This window comes from Delphinus delphis, chromosome 3 (genome assembly GCF_949987515.2).
Source record: "Delphinus delphis chromosome 3, mDelDel1.2, whole genome shotgun sequence".
NCBI classification, from domain to species: domain Eukaryota; kingdom Metazoa; phylum Chordata; class Mammalia; order Artiodactyla; family Delphinidae; genus Delphinus; species Delphinus delphis.
The window spans coordinates 82,610,284-82,631,930 of NC_082685.1; the positions used below are offsets into that span (position 1 = coordinate 82,610,284).

The following is a 21,647-nucleotide window of genomic DNA, read 5'->3' on the forward strand; positions in this document are numbered from 1 at the left end:
GCCGTGGAGTGGCTGGGCCCGTGAGCCATGGCCACTGAGCCTGTGCGTCCGGAGCCTGCGCTCCACAAAAAAAGAAAAAAAAAGGACTTGTCTTCGATGGTTTTACAAGTAAAATGTAGTCATATACTACACTTGTAATTTAAAATGTAAAGAAAAAGCAATATGCACAGAATGATACATTTTAAGAAAAAATATACACAAAAAATTATCCTTTGTATTTCTTTCTCCCTCCCTTCCTCGACGGCAAACATACAGGAAAGGTTTTAGAAGATTACCTGCCAAAATGATGCTTTAATACTATCTAAAGCTATCTCCAATAAAAACAATACACTCAACTCCTCTATTCTCACCTGAAAAAGAAAGCTCAGTTCAAGATTTGTCACAGCAATACAATTTCAGTTTAGAACTCCTGTTTTAGATATTTACAGTCTTCACATTGTACATAATTGTATACTGAAATTTTGCCATATCTTTAGAATATAGTATTTGGGGCAAGGGGAAATACAGTTTTTAAAGTTACAACTTAAATCATTATTAACATTTAAGTCGATGGCTTAAGTTTATATACATTTCTAAAAGAACAAAGTACCAAACCAGATTGGCTTACTTCCTCAGCCATTTACTAATTCTACCTTTCACCATTAAACAAAAACACTTTGATAGTTAAAGTTATCGTTGATCATCTCCTTGTGAGGACTACTCCTTCTGGAGATTATTCTGTAAAGCTACATCCTAATCAGAATAGAATAGTATTGGTGTTCAAATACAACCAGCTGAATTTTACGAATGACACTACTTTTGAGTGTAAAAACTAACAAGTTTTTAGAACAGTGTGCTTTTGAGAATTGCTTACTTTTAATTCACATATTGAAATCTTGAACCACAAAAACAATGACGATGAGAAAAAAAAGTACCAGAACTATCTGGTTTCACAATGGTTATGACAGAAAAGTACAGTCAGCAGTTTCTTCCCAAATAAAAAGGTCATCAGTGGGGAAGAAAAACCTTTGAAGGATATCTTCAATGGAATTCGGAATTTCCCTCACCTATCCTAGGTATCTGTTCAACTGCCTCCTATAGCAAGTTGCCTTGTGAAAGTGCCTCTCATATAAAAGAATAAAAGAATAAGTTCCTTTAGAAAGGCTACAATGTAGAGAAGACTAACTGGGCCAGTGTTAGAAAATCTGGATCTGTTTCTGAGATCCTGAGCAGACCTCAGCAGTTTCCTCTTCTGCAATGCAAGAGGGCTGCACTGTCTGACACACCTTCCGGCTCTAACTATGTTTTCATCAAAGGCCACCAAGGAAGGAAACATGCCTTTTTACCTTATAACATGAAGGCATTTTCATAACTGTTTTATGTATTGGTTTTATCTTCAGTGTAGTTCAGCAATATTCTACATTAAACACCCAGCATACCTCATATGTTACAAATATTCAAAAAACACGAGCTTGGTGACGACAGTTCAAAAGAAGTCATATCCAAGTAACTGATGTGAAGAGACTCAGAAAATAAATCATTTGAGAATACTCTTTATGTCTTTAAAACAAAAAATAGGTATACTTTTATTTCAAGAAAGTATTCAGCATTTAAAGTGGAGAATGACGGACTAGTTGGTAGTGCTGGCATTTATTTTCTTTTCACATTGACACTTGGAAAACAAGGTTGTAAGTTAAACTCAATCTCTTTAATATAAAAGTCTTTATTTAGTCACCTAAGTTTATTTTTACAACAAAGCACTTTTAATGTAATTTAAAACACACATGCTTTGATTGAAGAGTGATTGTAAATGGATCCAGTTTTCTTCCAACTGTGATGACAACTTAGTCATTTCCTCTAGAAGTACTGGCTCTGAAGGAAGCATTTTAAGGTGTAACTGAAAAGAAAAACGATAGTCGAACATTTAATTTAAGAAAATTAAAATTTTGTTTATTCTGGATTTAACTGTTTTACCAAGGAAGCTCAGAAGGTACTATTCTTAATTTTTTTTCTTAAATGCTGGTTTATTACCATCTCCCATCTCCCTCTCCTCTATTATGAGCTCCTTTATGGTACTGTCACTCTTTTAATAGAATTCAAGTGGTCATCACTCTCCTCCACATAAGGACAGTCCTGATACAGATCCAGAAACAAGGTCCCAGTTCTAACACTAAATCTGTATTTCTGTGCTTCTTTTAAGTTTCTCCTTTCATAGTAACCCATTGTTAATGAATGACCTATGGGCCCTTTGCTTTATTTTCTAAAGATTTAAGTAAACATATTCAGGAAGGTAAATTTGGGAACGAATATAGAAACAATTTATGGCATTTCTATTTTTTTTTTTTTTTTGGCGGTACGCGGGCCTCTCACTGTTGTGGCCTCTCCCATTGCGGAGCACAGGCTCTGGCCGCGCAGGCTCAGCAGCCATGGCTCACGGGCCCAGCCGCTCCGTGGCATGTGGGATCTTCCCGGACCGGGGTACGAACCTGCGTCCCCTGCATCGGCAGTCAGACTCTCATCCACTGTGCCACCAGGGAAGCCCCAGCATTTCTATTTTTAATTCTACATACTACTTTTCAAATAATTTAAAATAATTGCCTCAAGTGAAAAGTTGTTTTAGATATTTATGGAATAAATGAAGAATCATATCTGCTATTACTGAAAATCAGCATCATCTACCTCCTTCAATACATTATACTCCTTCAATACATTATACTACTGAGATAAACATGAGTTCTCTATTATATTAGTCATAAAAGCAACTGTCATTGTCAAATCATTTGAAACTCCTTCAACCAGGATAGAAGTAAATATTTTGATTTCAACAGTAGAAAAAACAAAACAAAAAATAAACATAAAACCTGACTCTCTTCATGATCATTAAAAAAAAAGTCTGCTGAAATGTAACTACATTAAAAAGTTAAGTTTAGTATACTGATCAAATGGATGACACATAAAAGTCAGGGGGTTGAGTCAAAATTGTGTTAAAAAACAAAAGCCAACAAAAAACAATTATAAGCTGCTGCACTATCCAGCCATCCAGTATGGTAGTCACTAGGCACAGGAAGCTATTTAAATTAACTAAATTTCTATAAAGTGAAAAATTCAGTTTCTCAGTCACATTAGCCACAATTCAAGTGCTCAGTAGCCACACACGGTAAGTGTGGATATGGAACGTTTCCATCTTTGCAGCAAGTTCTATCAGACAGTACTCCTCTAGAGGAGGGCAAGCTGCGAAGTACTTTTTTATATATTAGACTTACCTTTAAAAACAACGCAAGGTATGCCTGGGCTAACTCAAAGTCACGCTTTTTGTCCAACATCATCCTGATCATTTTCAAGAAGCTCTTCATAACTTCTACAGAACCACCACAATCAGGAGACAAACTTCGCAGCTCTGTTTCAATTCCTGATGGGCCTAATTCTTTCAGAAGGTTAAGAGCAGCTTCATCTACATTAAGTTTTAATAAGAATCCAGTTATTATCTACAGTCATTTCTTTTAGGAAACTAGTTTACATTTCAAACCCAACATATACTTAAATTGCACAAGAAATTACTTCTATGGCTTTTTTTTTTTTTTTTTTTGCGGTACGCGGGCCTCTCACTGTTGTGGCCTCTCCTGTTGCGGAGCACAGGCTCTGGACGCACAGGCTCAGCGGCCATGGCTTACGGGCCCAGCCGCTCCGAGGCACGTGGGATCCTCCCGGACCGGGGCACGAACCCGTGTCCCCTACATCGGCAGGCGGACTCTCAACCACTGCGCCACCAGGGAAGCCCTATGGCTTAATTTTTGTTTTGCATTTTCAGTAAGCTTTTTTCCTATTAAGGCTGTTAAAATCTAATTAATACCTAGCAACAGACATTTTAATATACTCATGAATCAGTCAAACAAATCCAAATGTAAGAAGGCTACAGAGGTATATGCCAAGTTATTAATAGTATTTGCCACTGGGAACAAGATGAGGTGAGGGAATTTATTTTTCTTTCTTTCTATCGTTATAAAAATTATAAAAACACCACATGATTATTAAGAAACATTAACACGACAGAAATATATGTGGGGAAAGACTCCACCCTAATCTTACCCACCCCAAATCTACTTCATTTCCCTAGAAGTAAGCACTCTTGTTTCATATGCATCCTATGAAAACATATTCTATACACTTACAAATTTTATACGAGGTATTTGATATTACAATGGCAATGACTATGCTTTTAGCTTTCTGAAAAGGAAGAACACCAATGACAAAAGTCTAATACGTTTTACTTTCTGTTCTTCAGTATATATTAAATAGTAGTGCTTTTTTTCTTTGTTCCCCCATAAATATAACAAGTTACTCCCTGTTTAATCCTGCTGTTCTTTAGCCATCAGTACCATTCTTTGACTTTTGCCAGTGTGCACTCGAGTGACAGTGGTATGAAAACAAAGCATTTGGATCAGAAAACAAGAGTATAAGTCAAACAGGAGAATGTGATTTTTGTTAATTGCTTACAGCTCTTACTATCATTATTAGCTACAGTCTGTAGCTTTCAAAGTTTAAATCTATTAAAACACTCAATAAATTTTAAAATTACCTTTTTATGTGATAATTTGGTAATATCTGAAATTATCTAAGACAAAAGTCTCTGCTGTATTGCAAACTATATTGCAAACTGTATTTGTAAGTAAAAACAAAAGCAAAAAAAAAAATCCAATTTTCCATAAAGAATGAAAGGTTCTCAAAAGATTATTATAATCTCAATATCATCTGAGTTTAGTGTCACTCATTTAATACAACACAAAGCTAAAACTACTTAAGATTAAAACCAAAATTTCAGTCCTTCTGGTTTTTACTTTCAGCTACTGAGAAATCTAATATTTCACTCAATTCTCTTCATATAAAGTAAAATAAACTGAAATACTTGGTAAAATATTTTATAATTTAACTTACATTTATTATTTACCAGTGCTTCCTCAAGTTTCAAGCAGAAATCTGATTTTTGAGCCAAAATTCCAAGATTTACCACTTTAGACTTAAACAAAAACAAATAAACATTATTCAAAAACCATAAATGTAACAGAAAATTTATAGTTTATAATTAAAAGCTATCAGTAATTTACTCTATATCTGTAAAACTGGGTCTTGGTTAAAACTACAAATGTAAAACACAAAATACACACCCCATATACTTAGAATGCTCCCTCCAATTTGCTTCTTACCTGTTGAGGATCACTATTTTGTTCAGGTGCAGCATACCTGGGTACAAGGCCAGGAACTGTTGGAATGAAAAACGGTGCTGATTTGGGTACTTTTGGTGGTTCCTTTGGTTTATTCTTTTTCTAATTAAGAGAAGATGAGAAAAGGAAAAAAGACTAGTAAGTAATTAAGTATTTAATTCCCACTTAATTTTTTAAAAGTCCAAAAAGTAAAGAAAGGGATGAAACTTTTTCAGACTAGTTTGCTAAAATAAAATCCCAACCAACCAAAACCACAGATATCCTTATTCCCAGTGCAAACCTCCAGTATTCTTGCTGATATGGCAGAAGGAAAATGACAGGGTTCAGGAGAAGCTTTAAGGCAAAAACAGCCCATTTTCCTGAAACATGAATATTTACGTGAAGAAGTAACAAGTAATTTTGAACTTCCTTTTTATTGAAATACAACCTTTTCTGCAAAATGGGCTAGAAAGCAAAATTTACATAAATGCTCAACAGTTTTTCAAATATCTTTTCTCCAAAAGAAATTTGGAGCCAGAGTTAGACTCCACCATTAGAAGTAATTTGGTTAAATTTTTCTGTGAAGCATGGCCCTCATTCTTCTATTTTGTTGGAATTTTTATTTTTCCTTAGTACTTTGTGCTTTTAAAAAGAGAATACTGTTGCTCATTTATAAAATATTTCAAGTGTTAGCAAAATTCTATCATGAAAACCTCCCTTGGAATTCCCACTGACAGAATTCAGTTTTGGTGACTACATTGGTACAGATCACTATCTCAGGAGCATATGGTAAACTGCCTAATAAAGGAATCGCACAATTTTACGTTACACTATTCCTCTTCCATTCTTTAGGAACCCTGGGGAGTTGCTTTCTGAAAGAAAGCCAGGGATACTTGTGGCCTCCTGGAGGCACAGCATGAAAGAAAGTTGTTACATGAAAGCCAGACGAAGCACTGCCACTAGCAATGAAAGCACAGCCCTTCTTTGTGATGGTAGAAAGTATAGTAAAAGTCACAGTTACTCTTCTAATTCATTGTTCTTGAGTTAGAAGGCAGACAGTCACTGAGTTGTAAATAAAAACAAAGGGCTTTGGAGAAGTTCCACAGGGCTCTGGAAATCACCTAATTTCATAAAGAAAACCTAAAGTAGAAAAGTTACCCATAGGACAAAAATGAAAATTCTAACCTCTTTCATTCAGAAGGAAATAAAAATATTGGAGGTGTTAGCATATTTCTCTCATAAAGAGCATTCACTCAGGTTTCTGGATGTTTTTATGCAGAACAAACTATATCTGAGCAGCAGATATTTTGTCCCTTTACGGCTGACAAACTAGACAACATAATGGAGAGATTTCATAACTATGTGCCTGGACAGCATACCTTTATGCTGATGCCCAATCTTTCAAAAAGTGAGCAAGTAAAAAGAAGCACTTTTAAATTCTGTGAGTCAAATTAACATGTGAAAACCTCTCTTTTCTTACCCAAGACACAAACAACTTTTCTTGTTATTAGTTACAAAAATACTTGCTGCACCTTGTCATAGTTATGTCAGTGTTCCTTACACTTTTTTTTAATGCCAGCCCTTAATGTGACTTAGTACACTTAGTACACACATAACCTCTGGTGACTGTATGCATTTCGTAAAACAATACTTACCCTAATTATCAAAGGGCAGTCTCTGAAATTTTCTACTCTAGTCTATACCTCTATACCTTTCAATTGCTTTTGCTACTCACAAATAGGGGTCATGAAACATGCTTTTAAAAAATTAATTTATGCCATAATTGTCCATTTTTAATGTAAAATTGTAAACTCAAGGACAAAGGGCCTAAGTTTTTTTCCACTGCCGTCTCAGGACACTACCCCGTACCTAGTTCATATTAAATTATGTGCCTGAACCCAACAGCAAATCTTCTTATAGCTGACAGAGCAGGGTGTGGTATGATAAAGGGTGACTGAAGCTTACTTTTAAAAAGGCCAGTGAAAGTATTCTAATCCCCAAAACGTCTAGGAATAGAAACATCACACATTATGGCAATATTTTTTTTTTCTTATTTCAGAAGTTAAAAAAGTAATTCATTAGGCTGGGCTTAAAACATCCAATTTCTAATAGCTCTGTAGTTGCAGGCTATACTTTTGCTATATCCAAAGGCCCTTGATTGCCCTCAAAGTTGATACATGTAGAGAGAGAAAATCTTGCGATAATCATACTAGATTAAACAGCATTTAAACAAATGGTATTGTCTTTACTACCTTAGGCATCACCTGCTCCTCCTAAAGCCCTCAAAGTAAGGGAAGCTACCTCTACTAAAGAAAATACTTTTGGAATGTGTCTTTAGGGGCCAATATTAAGTGTACTATAGTATTACCTTAATAACATCAAGATTTAGAAGATTTTTCCACCGGGATTCAGGAAGGAGTGACAGAGTCACCAGCTGCTCATTCAACTGTTCTGGGGAGTCATACTCTATCATTTCATCACTTGGTTCTGTGGTTTCTTCTAATAATTCTACATCTTAAAACAAAAAATTTTCAGGTAAAACAAATTAATGCTGAATGAGATTTTTACCATATAAAAGCAAATTAGTTCATTCTAAATGAACTAATTAGTTCATTTAGAACTAATTAGTTCCATTAGTATTTCATAACATGTTCACTCAATATAGCCTTGTAAAATCTTTCTATTTATTTAGTTCATCTTCTTATTTTCTCATATTAACTACAGCTCCCATCACCAGACTCAAAACATTTCTCCACTGGTATACTATTTGATATCAATACATCAATTATATCTTTGCATAAATTCATGAAGTCATTCAAAATATTTCACATAAGCTAAAAAATACTTTGATTGAATGCATTAAATTTTGCCTTCAGTATCAATATCCTGCACGTTAGGTTTATTATATTACACTTCAAAAACTACTTTACTATTTTGTGATTACCTTGGGTTTGACAAGTACCAGGAAGCATCACTACTGAAGGAACATAATCTGTGGGAAGTGGCCGTAATGAAACAACTGAATACAGGGAAATATTGGACCTGAGAAACAAAAACATATGCAATATTGTAAAACTTATAAAAATATGTTCAGGGAAACTTCAATTACTGGTAATAATCTCCACAACCTTGAACTTGGCTATAAATTCTGATCACTTGTAAGTTAAAAAAAGATCTCAAAAATAGTATTAATTTGAAAATGCTGATTCATATCATAGATGTCATCACAAGAAAGGTGTGCATACACATTATTAATGGAGTCTTTATTCCTAATGTAGCACAAAAAACTATTGCGTTGGCCAAAAGGTTCGTTCGTTTTCTCCCCTAAGATGGCTCTAGTAGCACTTAGTTGTCTTCAACTTCATTCGAAACAATTTTGTTAGGTTGTATGTGACAGCTGTCATATCAGCGTGCATTTAAAAAAAGACTTAGCAAATTGGTAAATTTTTGTGTAGCCATTTTAATATTGAAAATGGACCAAAAAAAGCAACATTTTTGGCATATTATGCTTTATTATTTCAAGAAAGGTAAAAATGCAACCAAAATGCAAAAAAAGATTTGCACAGTGTATGGAGAAGGTGCCTTGACTGATAGAACGTGTCAAAAGTGGTTTGCAAAGTTCTGTGCTGGAGATTTCTTGCTGGACGATGCCCCACTGTCAGGTGGACCAGTTAAAGTTGATAGCGATCAAACAGAGACATTAACTGAAGACAGTCAACGTTATACTAGGCAGGAGATAGCCAACATACTCAAAATGTCCAAATCAAGCATTGAAAATCATTTGCACCAGCTTGGTTGTGTTAATCGTTTTGATGTTTCTGTTCCATGTAAGTTAAGCGAAAAAAACCTTGATTGTATTTCCGCATATGTTTCTCTACTTAAACGTAAAACATTTTAAAAACATTCCGTTTTTAAAACAAATTGTGACGGGCGATGAAAAGTGGAACTGTAATAATGTGGAACGGAAAAGATCGTGGGGCAAGTGAAATGAACCACCACCAACCACACCAAAGGCCGGTCTTCATCCAAAGGTGATGTTGTATATATGGTGAGAATGGAAGGGAGTCCTCTATTATGAGCTCCTTCCAGGAAACCAAACAATTAATTCCAACAAGTACTGCTCCCAACTGTACCAACTGAAAGCAGCACTCGACGAAAAGCATCCAGAATTAGTCAACAGAAAACACATAATCTTCCATCAGGATAACGCAAGACTGCATTTGTTTCTTTGATGACCAGCAAAAACTGTTACAGCTTGGCTGAGAAGTTCTAATTCATCTGTTGTATTCATCAGACAATGTACCCTCGGATTTCCATTTATTTTGGTCTTTACAAAATTCTCTTAATGGAAAAAATTTCAATTCCTTGAAAGACTGAAAAGGCACCTGGAACAATTCTTTGCTCAAAAAGACAAAAAGCTTTGGGAAGGTGGAATTAGGAAGTTGCCTGAAAAATGGCAGAAGGTAGTGGAACAAAAGGGTGAATACATTGTTCAATAAAGTTCTTGGTAAAAAATGAAAAATGTGTCTTTTATTTTTACTTAAAAACTGAAGGCACTTTTTGGCCAACCCAATATTTATTTGAGAGATCAGTAATGGCTAATACTTTTATAAGGTAACATAACATCCATATATTTATGTTGCTTTGACAAATGGCAACCTTCATGTAAGGAAATTATAAATGAAGTAAAGATGGACTGAGAGAATTAAGTCAGAGAGAGAATATGCTGAACAGATTCTTGGGGGGTTGCTGAACAATCATGGATTTCTCCTTTCTAGAATGGTCCTCTAAGTGCTACCTGACCCTGCACCATGGCCTTGGATGACTAATCAAGATGTGGATACCTGTCCCAAAGTGGGCTAATCACATTCTGTCTCCCAAACATAATGAATCTGGAATGGAAAATAAAAATTGGAAATATCAGATTCTGAGTTAATAGCTGTACTATATGCTCTTGTTGCTGAGGGACCACAGCTACCATTCTTCTCTTGTCTTGATTGTTCAAGCCTCAGATTCCAGGAGATACCCCATTTTGCTTATTAAGATGGCCAGAATCTATTTCTATTATATAGTGAATTTACTTTCATACCTAAAAAGCCAATTAGAAAATCTTGTAATTAGAAAAGGAATTCATTTTTTCCTCTTCCTCAATAATAAGAGTTAAAAGAATTAGGCATCTAAACTCAGAAAACAAACAAAAAATTTTCTAGACCCAGATAATGGATCATTTATTTTGAACTCTTCTATGTTCATCACCATTAGAAGACCACCATTAAGATCGGTACATGGCTATGAAAAGTTATGCAACTAAAATGAATCTTAGAAAGCATTCAGCCCATGCTTATGCCTTATTTTATAGATAAAGGAGTCTGAAGTTGAGAAGTGACTAGCCAAGGTCATAAAGGGGTATTGAGGCAGTGGCAGGAAGACCAGCCTGGCTGGGGATATCCCTTTTCTAAGATTTTTAAACTCACTTATCCTTTCCGCAAATAAAAGCCAAATAGTATAACAGATAATAATCAATCATGTGGTTTAGAATACACACTTGAGCAAAGCTATCTAAATTATCAAGCAGATGTTGACTTAGTCACAGACTTATGGTGAACTATGTGACATTTCCATTTTATAAGTTAAAAAAAAAAACCTAAAGGGCAATGTTAGCAACTATGATTGTCTGACAATATCGTCTTCCTTTTCCTTCTTACCCCAAAGAGAACTGTATACAAGAACTTACCATAGATAAATTCCAAGGTGGTCTACATGGGAAGTGGCCAGAAAGTCTCCAGTAGGGGACATAGTAACATTAAGAGGAGCTGAGTCCAACAAAAAGCTGTCTATAAGGCTATAGAAAGAATCAAGATGTTAAAATATTTGAACTCTACCAAAAGGATATAATTCACAAAATACATTTTTGCTAAAAAAAACAAAGGGTAAGAGATGCAGAAATTTTTTTTTAAATCACCAACACCAGAAAGTCATCACTAACAAAGAGCTTTGTTAACTAAGTTACTATGTGAAAATAATCTCCTTAATGAGAACGACCCAGAGCAGAGCACTAAATAGACCAATTAACTGGAGAGAGTTTCATCAACAGGGAGAATACAGGAGGAAATGCTGTTTTTCTGGAATGCCATTTTGGCAGACTTGGAAACAATTCTAAAGATGTCACATGTTTAAAATAGATTATCAGTACTCTCCTGTATTTGTTATTTCAGTAAAATAATAAAAGGTGTAGGCGGGCTTCCCTGGTGGCGCAGTGGTTGAGAGTCTGCCTGCCGATGCAGGGAACACGGGTTCGTGCCCCGGTTCGGGAAGATCCCGCATGCCGCAGAGCGGCTGGGCCCGTGAGCCATGGCTGCTGAGCCTGCGCGTCCGGAGCCTGTGCTCCGCAACGGGAGAGGCCACGACAGTGAGAGGCCCACGTACCACTAAAAAAAAAAAAAAAAAAAAAAAAAAAAAAGGTGTAGGCAACAGAAGAAAGTAATAAAATCATTATAAATAATAAGGGAATGGTAGTAGAAAAAAAATTTGAGCAATTCTGTTTTTCAAATAGGTAACCATGCTATATATGAAACATGAAAATTCAGTCTATAGAGCATAACCATAAAGCAGCACTAGTCTCACAGCTTCAAAAAGCTATGAGCAGGGGTTGAAATTGGGGAGGAAAAGGGAGCAATCACACTCAAGAAGAAGACTCAGAATAGGCTTCTCAGAAAACAGTGTGTGAGGTGAGCCTTACAAATGGACAGGAATTCAATGGATGTTGACGGTAAAGAAAGCATCTTCTGGATGAGGGAAATGTGGAGGGCAAGGTGAGGGAAAATACTGTCTAGCGAGGAGTGCAGTTTGGTCTTGAATACCAAACATCTGAGTTTGTTTTTGTCTCTTAATAAATGGAAAGTCACTCCAGGCTTTTGAGCAGATAGTGCTGTAATCTTCACTTTCATAAGAAAATCTGCTAGCAGAATGTAGAATATATCTGAACAGAAAGAACAGTGAGATTATGGTAGTAGTCATCTAACAAGCAGTGAAGATTTGAACTAGGATGGTGGAAGCAGGAAATTTAACGAGGTGAATTTAAGGAGCAAAAGGAAGGCCTAACACATTGGCATCTTGCAGAAGAGGCTTCTTAGGCTGGCCAAGAGTGTGAATACCTTGTATACTTTAAGAGGAGTATACTGGTTTTAATCAGGGCTGTTTTAAAAACTACTTTACTCACTGAAGCCAATACATTATCCATGAGAAGGCATGGCAAGATGACTGAAGCTCAGAATCTACATTAAATAAACCAAATTATTTCAAGAAAGCAAATGACAGGAGTTAACACCTTTTTTAGTGCTCCATGCTAGGAAGTATCCTGAGCACTTGTGCCTACTAATTTAATCCTCACAACCCTATGAGGCAGATCTGTCCCAACTATACACATTAGAAAAATGAGGCCCAGTAAGATTTAAAAACTTGCTCAAGGTAGAAAGTAACTGAGCCATATCTGTCACCAAGCAGTCTGCACACTTAATCACTATAAGCTCAGTAAAACCATTATGGAAACTAAAGGTACGACAGTTTGATAGCACACACACCCAAAAGATGCCTACACTGGTGATTCATGAAGCACACTCTGAGCAGCTCAAAATGAAGACTTTCCAATGGAAGCATTAAATGACTTATCCATGATAAAATCTCTCTCAATGTGTTCACAGAGTGATTAACAATGTGAACCTTAACTAGGTAGTAGGACAAGACTAAATTTAGGAGCACTACAAACAAACCAAAGTGTGCTCAGGACAATGACTGATGTTTAATTTTCACTTATGGGGAAAAAAGAGTAATAATCTGTCTGATTTCTGCTCAACCCTTCTTTGGAAACTCACAAGAACAGCTGCTCTTGGGGATCAAAGGAATTGAGGAGAAGGACGATTGCTAAACACTTATTATAACCAGAGACTGTAAAATTATTTGTTAATTCATTTAATGCAAACAACCCAGAGCAGAAACTTTATCTCCATATATACTGATGATTAAACCTAAACTCAGCAATTTCAGATCTTACCATTTCTTCTTTGTCTTAATATTTGTTCACTACAAGTGTAAGTGTGTGAGGGGTGAAACTCCCTAACATGTTCAGAATCTATCTGTTAAAAAGAGAAATGTACTGCTTGAGCAAATTTATTTTACTTGATACTATAATTGCTTTGGCAAATTCATTGTGCAATGTGACTTCCACAGCTGTTGTGTGTGGGTAGGCTGGCCTTCCATTATGTAAAAGCATCAAACTGAGGAAGGTGGTTTCCACATCCATAGCATATTTTACATGACCAAATTAGTTCATAAAGCTTAAGTCTACAGGCTTAATCCCAGACCTAACTACCATATAGTCTCCTGCTAATCCTACAGAATGAAGTCTCAGGTAAATTATGTTTTTTGAGAGAAAAACTGAAAAAAAATTCCCATTTTAAGGGATCAGATTTTCAAGTACAAAGCTCCTCATAAACAGAAGTAACATTAACCCACTTCTGATTATATTCTAAACAAATGCAGAGAATGTCTAGATGTTCAATCTCCAGAGTGACGGAATCACCTTACAAAGGAAACTTTAATGAACAGAATAAAGGGATAGTTTTGCCTCAGTGAGAAATGCAAAACAATGTTCTACTGCAATTATTCTCATGTAATGCTCCTCAGAAAGCAAGGTCAGGTGAATGAGACAGAAAAAAAATGCAAAATTCTATTAAAACTATTTAATTTTATATTTTTCTCACCCCCAAAAGAGTTCAACCTAAACTTCTAGGAGATTAAAAGCAACCAGAAATTACAGGTGGTAGTGGTAGGGGATGACAGATAATTTCAGGGATAAAAAATTTCAACTCTGGGACTTCCCTGGTAGTGTAGTGGTTAAGAATCTGCCTGCCAATGCAGGGGACACGGGTTTCAATCCCTGGTCCGGGAAGATCCCACATGCCACAGAGCAACTAAGCCCATGCACCACAACTGCTGAGCCTGTGCTAAAGCAGTATTTTATCAAAATAATAAAAATAAAAAAAAAGAAATTAAAAAAAAATTTCAACTCTGCTTCTCTGAGAATCCTACAAACACAAGAAAATTTTCAGCACTTAAACAAAAAAACCTTTACAGTAAACATTTCAGTACCTATGCAATTTGTTTAAATTATTTTTTTGGATGCATTGGGTCTTCGTTGCTGCATGCAGGCTTTCTCTAGTTGCGGCAAGTGGGGGCTACTCTTTGTTGCGGTGCACGGGCTTCGCATTGCTGTGGCTTCTCTTGTTGTGGAGCATAGGCTCTAGGCACACGGGCTTCAGTAGCTGTGGGGCGTGAGCCAGTAGTTGTGGCTCATGGGCTCCACAACACAGGCTCAGCAGTTGTGGTGCATAGGCTTAGCTGCTCCGCGGCATGTGGGACCTTCCTGGACCAGGGCTCGAACCCGTGTCCCCTGCATTGGCAGGTGGACTCTTAATCACTGCACCACCAAGTAGTCCCTGCAATTTGTTTTAGATAGGCACAATTCCAGATGGATACATCTGTATGTTACCACACACACCAAAGGTTTACTCATACGTATCACTTTTTAGCCTTTGTAATGAGTATATTCATTCTTTACATATTTAACATGTTATGTAAATGATAAAACTGCTTACTGAAGAAAAAACTAGGACTCTCCAAAGGTTGCCATACTAATTATGTTTAAAACAAATAGGGGAAATCAAAAAACCCAACAGAGGACTTCCCTGGTGGTCGAGTGGGTAAGACACTGAGCTCCCAATGCAGGGGGCCTGGGTTCAATCCCTGGTCGGGGAACTAGATCCTGCATGCATACTACAACTAAGAGCCCGCATGCCGCAACTAAGAAGTCCACATGCCTCAGTGAAGATCCCATGTGCCGCAACTACGACCCAGCACAACCAAGATTAAAAAAAATAAATATTAAAACAAAAACAAAAAAACCCAACAGTTACCTATGGTTGTATGGTGAAATACTGATCCTTACTTCCTTACTATCTTCTACATCAAGAAAACCAAATCATCCTTAGAACATATGACACAACCCAAGCAAGGCTGATATTACAACTATTGGGAAATGTCTTTCCCCTATGCTTATTACAGCAAAATCTCATTAACAAACTATGTCGCCTTGGGCAAATCACTTAACTTCTCTCTGAGCCTCCGTTTCCTCATTTGTAAAACAGGACTAAAAAACAGTACCTATACCTAATAGGATATGAGAAAAGACGAAAAATAAAAGCATATCAAGTGCATAGCAGCTCATGGTAAATGTTAGCTTGGCTGCAGTTAGGCAGCAGCAGTTGTATGGTACTGCTTTTCAACCTTTCTCATTTGCTCCACTTCAAATCTTAACCAAAAAAGTAGTTTTTTCTTTATTAAAAATATACTTTGGTCCAATCATTATATTTTCTTTAAACAATCCCTATGTGACTCACTTCTTGCTCTGGCGTTTCTCCCAGCTTAATGCTTTTGTATTCACTTAAAATTGCCTGTGTTCACTGAAAAATAAGATACCAGAGTTGAAAATCTATCAGATTTGAATCTGTTCATCTTTTTACTAAAATAAGAAATTCAGCAAAAAAGGCTAATGCTGAGTCAAAAACTGGTGGCTTTGAATGCTACTTTCAGATCCTAATTCTTCCATTCCAAAAAAAACCTTACCACTTTAAAAAAATATTTTGCTAGTGTAGTACTACTGAACATTAACCTGTCTCTCCCATCTAATAATGTGAACTTAAACTACTAAAAAGGAAAATGAAAAGGGCATTGTGTCAACTCTATTTTCTGTACAACTTTCCTACTGTAAAGTAATTCAAATTATAATGTTCACTTTTAGATAGAAGTAAAAGTCCAAGAAGCAAAAGACTAATCAATATTTCTAATGGTACCTTTAGAAAAAAGTTGTGTTTCTTTTTTTTTTAATTAAGAAAGTACCAACTTGAGGTGAATGTTTTGAAGCTGAAGGACACAGGCAACTAATTATATTTTGCTTTACTCTAAGTACAAAAGAGACCCACCTGTGGACCAAATTCCCTAGTTATTAGAGTTGGACCCATTAGTGACACTCTTGCTGTGCATATTTCCAAATCCAGTATGTATGCTGTATAGACAGCTTTGCCTCATTCCTTTATCAAACTTAAAGGGAAATAAGTACATCAGCGTTTTTCCTTTCTAAAGGTCAAATTGCTTTCAGGTATGAGCTTATCTAATTCCTGAGAAAGAAGAGTAGTAGAATTGGACAAAACTTAGTTTAGGAACATTTCAAAAGATTGAAAAGTACTAGCTTCCGTCTCATCTTTCTCACGTATCTCTTTAATTATGGTATGTTCCTTTTCCCATCACTCCTTTCAAACTCAATCTAAGCAATTCTATGTTAAGTGATATGATTTCAAATTGTATCTATTCCTACATAATTTTTAACAACAAAGTACTCTCTCTCTCAAATTACTGAACAGAATTAATGTTTTTTCTTCAAGTGCTGTTTTAGTAGCACGTTTCAATCTATGCCAGATTTCTGAACACTGTTGGGTTTTACCCAAATCTTAAGACACATTTTCAGTACTTTAAGGTATCTAAATGTCTTTTTTCAAGAATTATGTTAGAGACAGAAAATATATAATACACACAAAGCAAAGTGTTCTAATCTCTTAACTAAATTCAGTATCAACAACAACAACAAAAACAAAAAAAATACTCAAAATAAAGTTTGTAGTCCTAAAGTACGATCTCTACTTTGGAGTAGCAAAAAGGCCAAATGTGCTTTCTTAAGGTTTATGCAACTCACTTCTATATCTCAATTTTGTAGGAGTAGAGAACTTAAGAGGTTGGATTTTCCTATTATCTTTTATGGCACTAATCTCTGCTGTTTGAGATAAAAAACACTACAAGGATAAAATATTGTCAGGTTAGAAAAACTCCCCAAATATATTCACATTCTAAAAGTACATAATCCATTAACAACAGGTAAAAGTCACATGTAATGACAATGACTGAGAAAACCTCAGATAAGGTTAGAGATTTAAAAACTCACCATCCAGATGGAAGGTCCCAAGTTCTAATAGAGCAATCCATTGAAGCACTTATTAACCAACGACCATCAGGACTGAAAGCCTTTAAATAAAAAAAAAAAAAGAATACATACATAAATATATGTGTGTGTGTATATGTATGTATTTCTGTATGTATGTTTGTGTCTGTATATTTAACAGCTTAAAGAATACAAGAAATGAAAAGATAACGCATGCTTCATTAAAAAATGTTTGAAGTATAAAATTTACATCTTATTACATAAAATGCCATCTTATATACCACTGATTTGGATACAGCTAAGGACTAAGCTTTTACATGAATTATAAAAAGTTTTAAAAATGAACAGTTTCACCCAATTTTCAATTTCTACCCCATAATCTCCTATATTTATAGACAGTTAACAAACTGACTACTAATTGTTTTTAACATAAAACTGCTGTTTTGAGAACATTCTATTAGAAATATTTTGTGAGCCTAATTTCAATAATAAAGTATCTGTGAAAGCAACAAAAGCTCCATTTCCTTGAAAACCATCTATATCTTAGAATGGCTTTCTAAGAATGATTTTGAAGAATGCAATTTCTCTTAATATAGTGAAGTTACTAAAGAAGTCCTTCAGCTTGTACTTATAGATTCAGTTAAAAGTCTTTTCTCCCTTAATGATCTTTTATTTCCAAAGTATAAATTAAAACCACAATAATCAGATTTTCAAAATAAATTTAAATAATAAACTACTTATGCCACCATGAAGAAGTTATATCTTCTCTGTAGATAAAAATGGAAAAATAATAGCTCTCTTCCTGCAGCACATGAGCTTTAAACCAAGTCAAATGTAAAAGAAGACCCAAAAGGAAAAACTTTAAGGTTTATAATGGTAGTAGGTTGTTCATCCAGGAGTGTAAACACACCATAGGGATTATGACCATCCGTATTAGCAAATAATAGTGGGATAAGTGAACTCCAACTTGGTCATGGGGCTGCGATGATACTGTGGAAACTCAAACCTTAAGGTGCAGAGAACTCAATTTACAGAAGGATAGTGCAGATAATAAAGTATGGGAAAATGACTTTGATAGGTGAAGTCATGTAATAAATGCTCATAGGTTTAATGGAACAGGAGTAATTTGTTATTGACTAGGGGAAACTCCAGACATACAACTTGAAAGTAAAGTTTGAAAAGGAAAGAAATAGGAAGAGCAAGATGGCATTGACAGATGTTTTCAAAAATGCAATTTCATCAAAATTACTCCACTCCCACCCCCATTTCTATAGATGCTGTCACAACAAATTCTGTTGATGGGTAGTTCTGCCAATCTCTTATCTGCAGAATAACACAATTTCCCGACCATTAACCCCCCACCCCTGATTTTTAAGGAAATGGGGGTAAACATTGCAAATTCAGATTTTTGTTGTGAGAACTGATAAATAAAAGTAGCTGTTGGGAGTGTCACTATGTAGGATTTTCTTTTCTTTTATTTTTTCTGTTTCAAGTAAATAAAGGTATCTGCAATTGATGCAAAGTCTTCAACTTACACTTTTTAAACTAGAGTACTTATTATCATATTTCTCACTATAACAACATAATAGTAAGCTAAAACACATTTTTATTAAACTCTTTTGAAGTTAAGATATATAACCTGTAGAAATAACACTAAACTAGAATGAACCAAGAATCAGATATTCCAGGTCTCCTATTAATTCATTATGAATGTAGAAAAACAGAAATGAGTTCTCTCAGCTTAGTTTAATATTAAGTCAAAAATGATACACTTATGTTTCAATGATTCACTCTCCAAAGTATATTTTGGCCTTGTTTAAAGAGAAAAAAATGAACTCTGGGATTTATACTTTAATGGCATTAACTTCCTGAGAAATATTAAACTTCTTTTAATTCTAAATTTTCCTTAAAAATCTCTTTTTTGAAAATTAGTCTCCTAATTATTCATTTTGAACATCTCCTATGGTGAGTTTAATGCTATTAAAAGTTTCAATTATTTGAACTTTTTAAACCTAAACAGAAATAGTAATGAATCAAGTTTTATTTAAACATCTAAAGTTTGTTTTACCATGTCATTTATTTGGCCTTGGTGTCCAGAAAACTCTCTGACAATCTTCCTAGTTTCTATGTCCAAAACAGTAATGGAGAAGTCGTCCAAGGCGAGTCCCAGAATGCCACTAGCAAAATAAATGCAACAGTTTTAATGAACAAACAAACAAAAAAAAACCCTTGAACTAAAACCTCACAGTCATTTAAATTTTGTTAATCAAGTATACCTTTGGGGGAAATTAAGGAAAATGCTGTTCTTTTATATGAAAAGTCTGGTTTTTCTCACTTGGTAAATTACCTATAGTTGACCACTTTACATGAGGGTTAGGGTGCCACCCCTCTGCAGACAAAAATCTGCATATAACTTTACAGCTGGGGGACTTCCCTGGTGGCACAGTAGTTAAGAATCCGCTTGCCAATGCAGGGGACACGGGTTCGATCCCTGGTCTGGGAATATCCCACATGCCACGGAGCAAATAAGCCCGTGCGCCACAACTACTGAGCCTGCACTCTAGAGCCCGTGAGCCACAACTACTGATGCCCACGCATCTAGAGCCCATGCTCCGCAACAAAAGAAGCCACCGCAGTGAGAAGCCCACGCACTGAAACGAAGAGTAGCCCCAGCTTGCCGCAACTAGAAAAAGCCTGTGTGCAGCAACAAAGACCCAATGCAGCCAAAAATAAAATTTTTAAAAAAAGATGATATTAACTTTACAGTTGGCCCTCCATGTCCATGGTTCTGCATCTGTGGACTCAACCAACAGTGGATCATGTAGTGCTACAGTGAGTATTTAGTGAAAGTTGTGTATAAGTGCACCTGCACAGTTCAAACCTGTGTTGTTCAAAGGTCTACTGTACTTAAATTAAGAACTAAAAACATCAAGAAGAAAGTCCATTATCATTAAAAGAAAAACTTTACCTGTCTCTATGTAGCAGCATCATATTTGGAGATGAATCAAGGCTCACAGAATGAATTAAAACTTTGTTTTTAAAGTTCCAGAACTTGAGTACTCCTTCACTACCAGTTGTAATTGTCAACTGGTTTAATCCATCCACTGCAACACCTCTAACAGATCCTTTATGGGCTTTAAAGCATATGGTAAAAGAAAAAAGAAATAAGAATTGCAACTGACTCTCTGAACACTACACAAACAGTGATTCCTTTATTTAAATATCTAAGTTCCCACTATTTAACACCCCTAAAATCTTTAAATTAATATGGATTTTAGGGAGCAGAGAGATTATTATACCACTTGAGTAATAACAAAATCCATCAGGTTGATGCCATGAAGATTTCAAAAAATAGTTAAGATTTTCTGCTTAATGCAAGAAGAAAAAAAGAACCTTTAATTTCTATAATATCCACTTTCCCCTAATACAACTATGACTTCATTCTCTTTATTTCAACACGGTGTTTCAAATAGATATAATGGCAGGAACTGCCACATACAGCTGATGATAACCCATATACAACTTTAGCAAAATGACTGGCACTCAAGAATTTAATAAATGCCAGCGACAGTTATTAGCCTTTTATCTATCTATATTACTTTTTTTAAAAATAAGAAAAATAAAAATAAATTCAATACCTTGATCCTTGCCAAAACTTCCTCGGTGTATACCCGACTGCATGTTATATACATCTACAGTTCCTGATGAGAGACCAATCACAGCAAAGTTTCCACAAGAAGTTATATCCACTGCCTTAAGGGAAAAAAAATTAACACAAATGACACAGAAAATAGCTAACATTTTTATTGTACTTTATGGCTTCCAAAGTATTTTTTTAAATCTTTAAAAAAGATTGTAAAGATTTTTAAATTATTTTTTTTAAATCTACTAATTATCTCATTCACTTTCACTGAATATAGTACTATATACTCAACATAATTCAGGTACGAAAGTATATTGATAAATGCTCAAATCCCCCTCAAAGTGTATCCTGAGTAATCCTATATTAATCAGAAAATTAAAATAACCAATATACAACATCTAATTAAGCAAAACTTAACTTAAACTTAAAATAATTCTCTCCAAGCTGGAAAACTTAACACTATTAGGGAAAAATTTCAAAATGTTAAACTATGTTCTTTGTTCTTTCAATGAATATTATCATTAATAAACTTGAGTATAATAAGATAACCACAAGACAGTTTTACAGGAGAAAACGCCCTTAAAAACAAGTTCACTTACTGTTGCAGTTATGCCATCTTTCTTCAGCTCTTTTGGCTTGAGAAAGTAAGCACCTATTGTAGATCTTTGATAGTTCCAGGTTGAGCAAGATAGCTTACCTTGATGGCAAGCAATGATACCATCCCAGTCACTTTCACGAGCTTCCTCTAAAACATAATTAAAAGCATAAATCAAATTGCTTT

At 35.3% G+C, this 21,647-nt stretch overlaps 1 protein-coding gene across 3 annotated transcripts in view; it reads right to left on the reverse strand.

Moving 5' to 3' along the window:
• Positions 1–827: 827 nt before the first annotated feature.
• The window catches only part of WDR36 (WD repeat domain 36), a 34,493-nt gene continuing 13,673 nt past the window's right edge, over positions 828–21,647 (reverse strand). Inside the window, exons 12-23 of one of the 3 annotated variants that reach the window (XM_060009034.1) lie at positions 21,466–21,611; positions 20,862–20,976; positions 20,192–20,357; positions 19,292–19,400; positions 17,227–17,306; positions 10,912–11,019; positions 8,122–8,219; positions 7,546–7,691; positions 5,181–5,300; positions 4,912–4,993; positions 3,243–3,430; positions 828–1,876 (exon numbers count right to left, since the gene is read on the reverse strand). In XM_060009034.1, the coding sequence (XP_059865017.1) occupies positions 1,727–1,876; positions 3,243–3,430; positions 4,912–4,993; positions 5,181–5,300; positions 7,546–7,691; positions 8,122–8,219; positions 10,912–11,019; positions 17,227–17,306; positions 19,292–19,400; positions 20,192–20,357; positions 20,862–20,976; positions 21,466–21,611 (1,508 nt within the window). In that variant the 3' untranslated portion in view covers positions 828–1,726. Of the gene's footprint in view, positions 1,877–3,242; positions 3,431–4,911; positions 4,994–5,180; positions 5,301–7,545; positions 7,692–8,121; positions 8,220–10,911; positions 11,020–17,226; positions 17,307–19,291; positions 19,401–20,191; positions 20,358–20,861; positions 20,977–21,465; positions 21,612–21,647 lie in introns of those variants that run through there. The other 2 variants (XM_060009035.1, XM_060009036.1) reach the window with 2 other exon arrangements.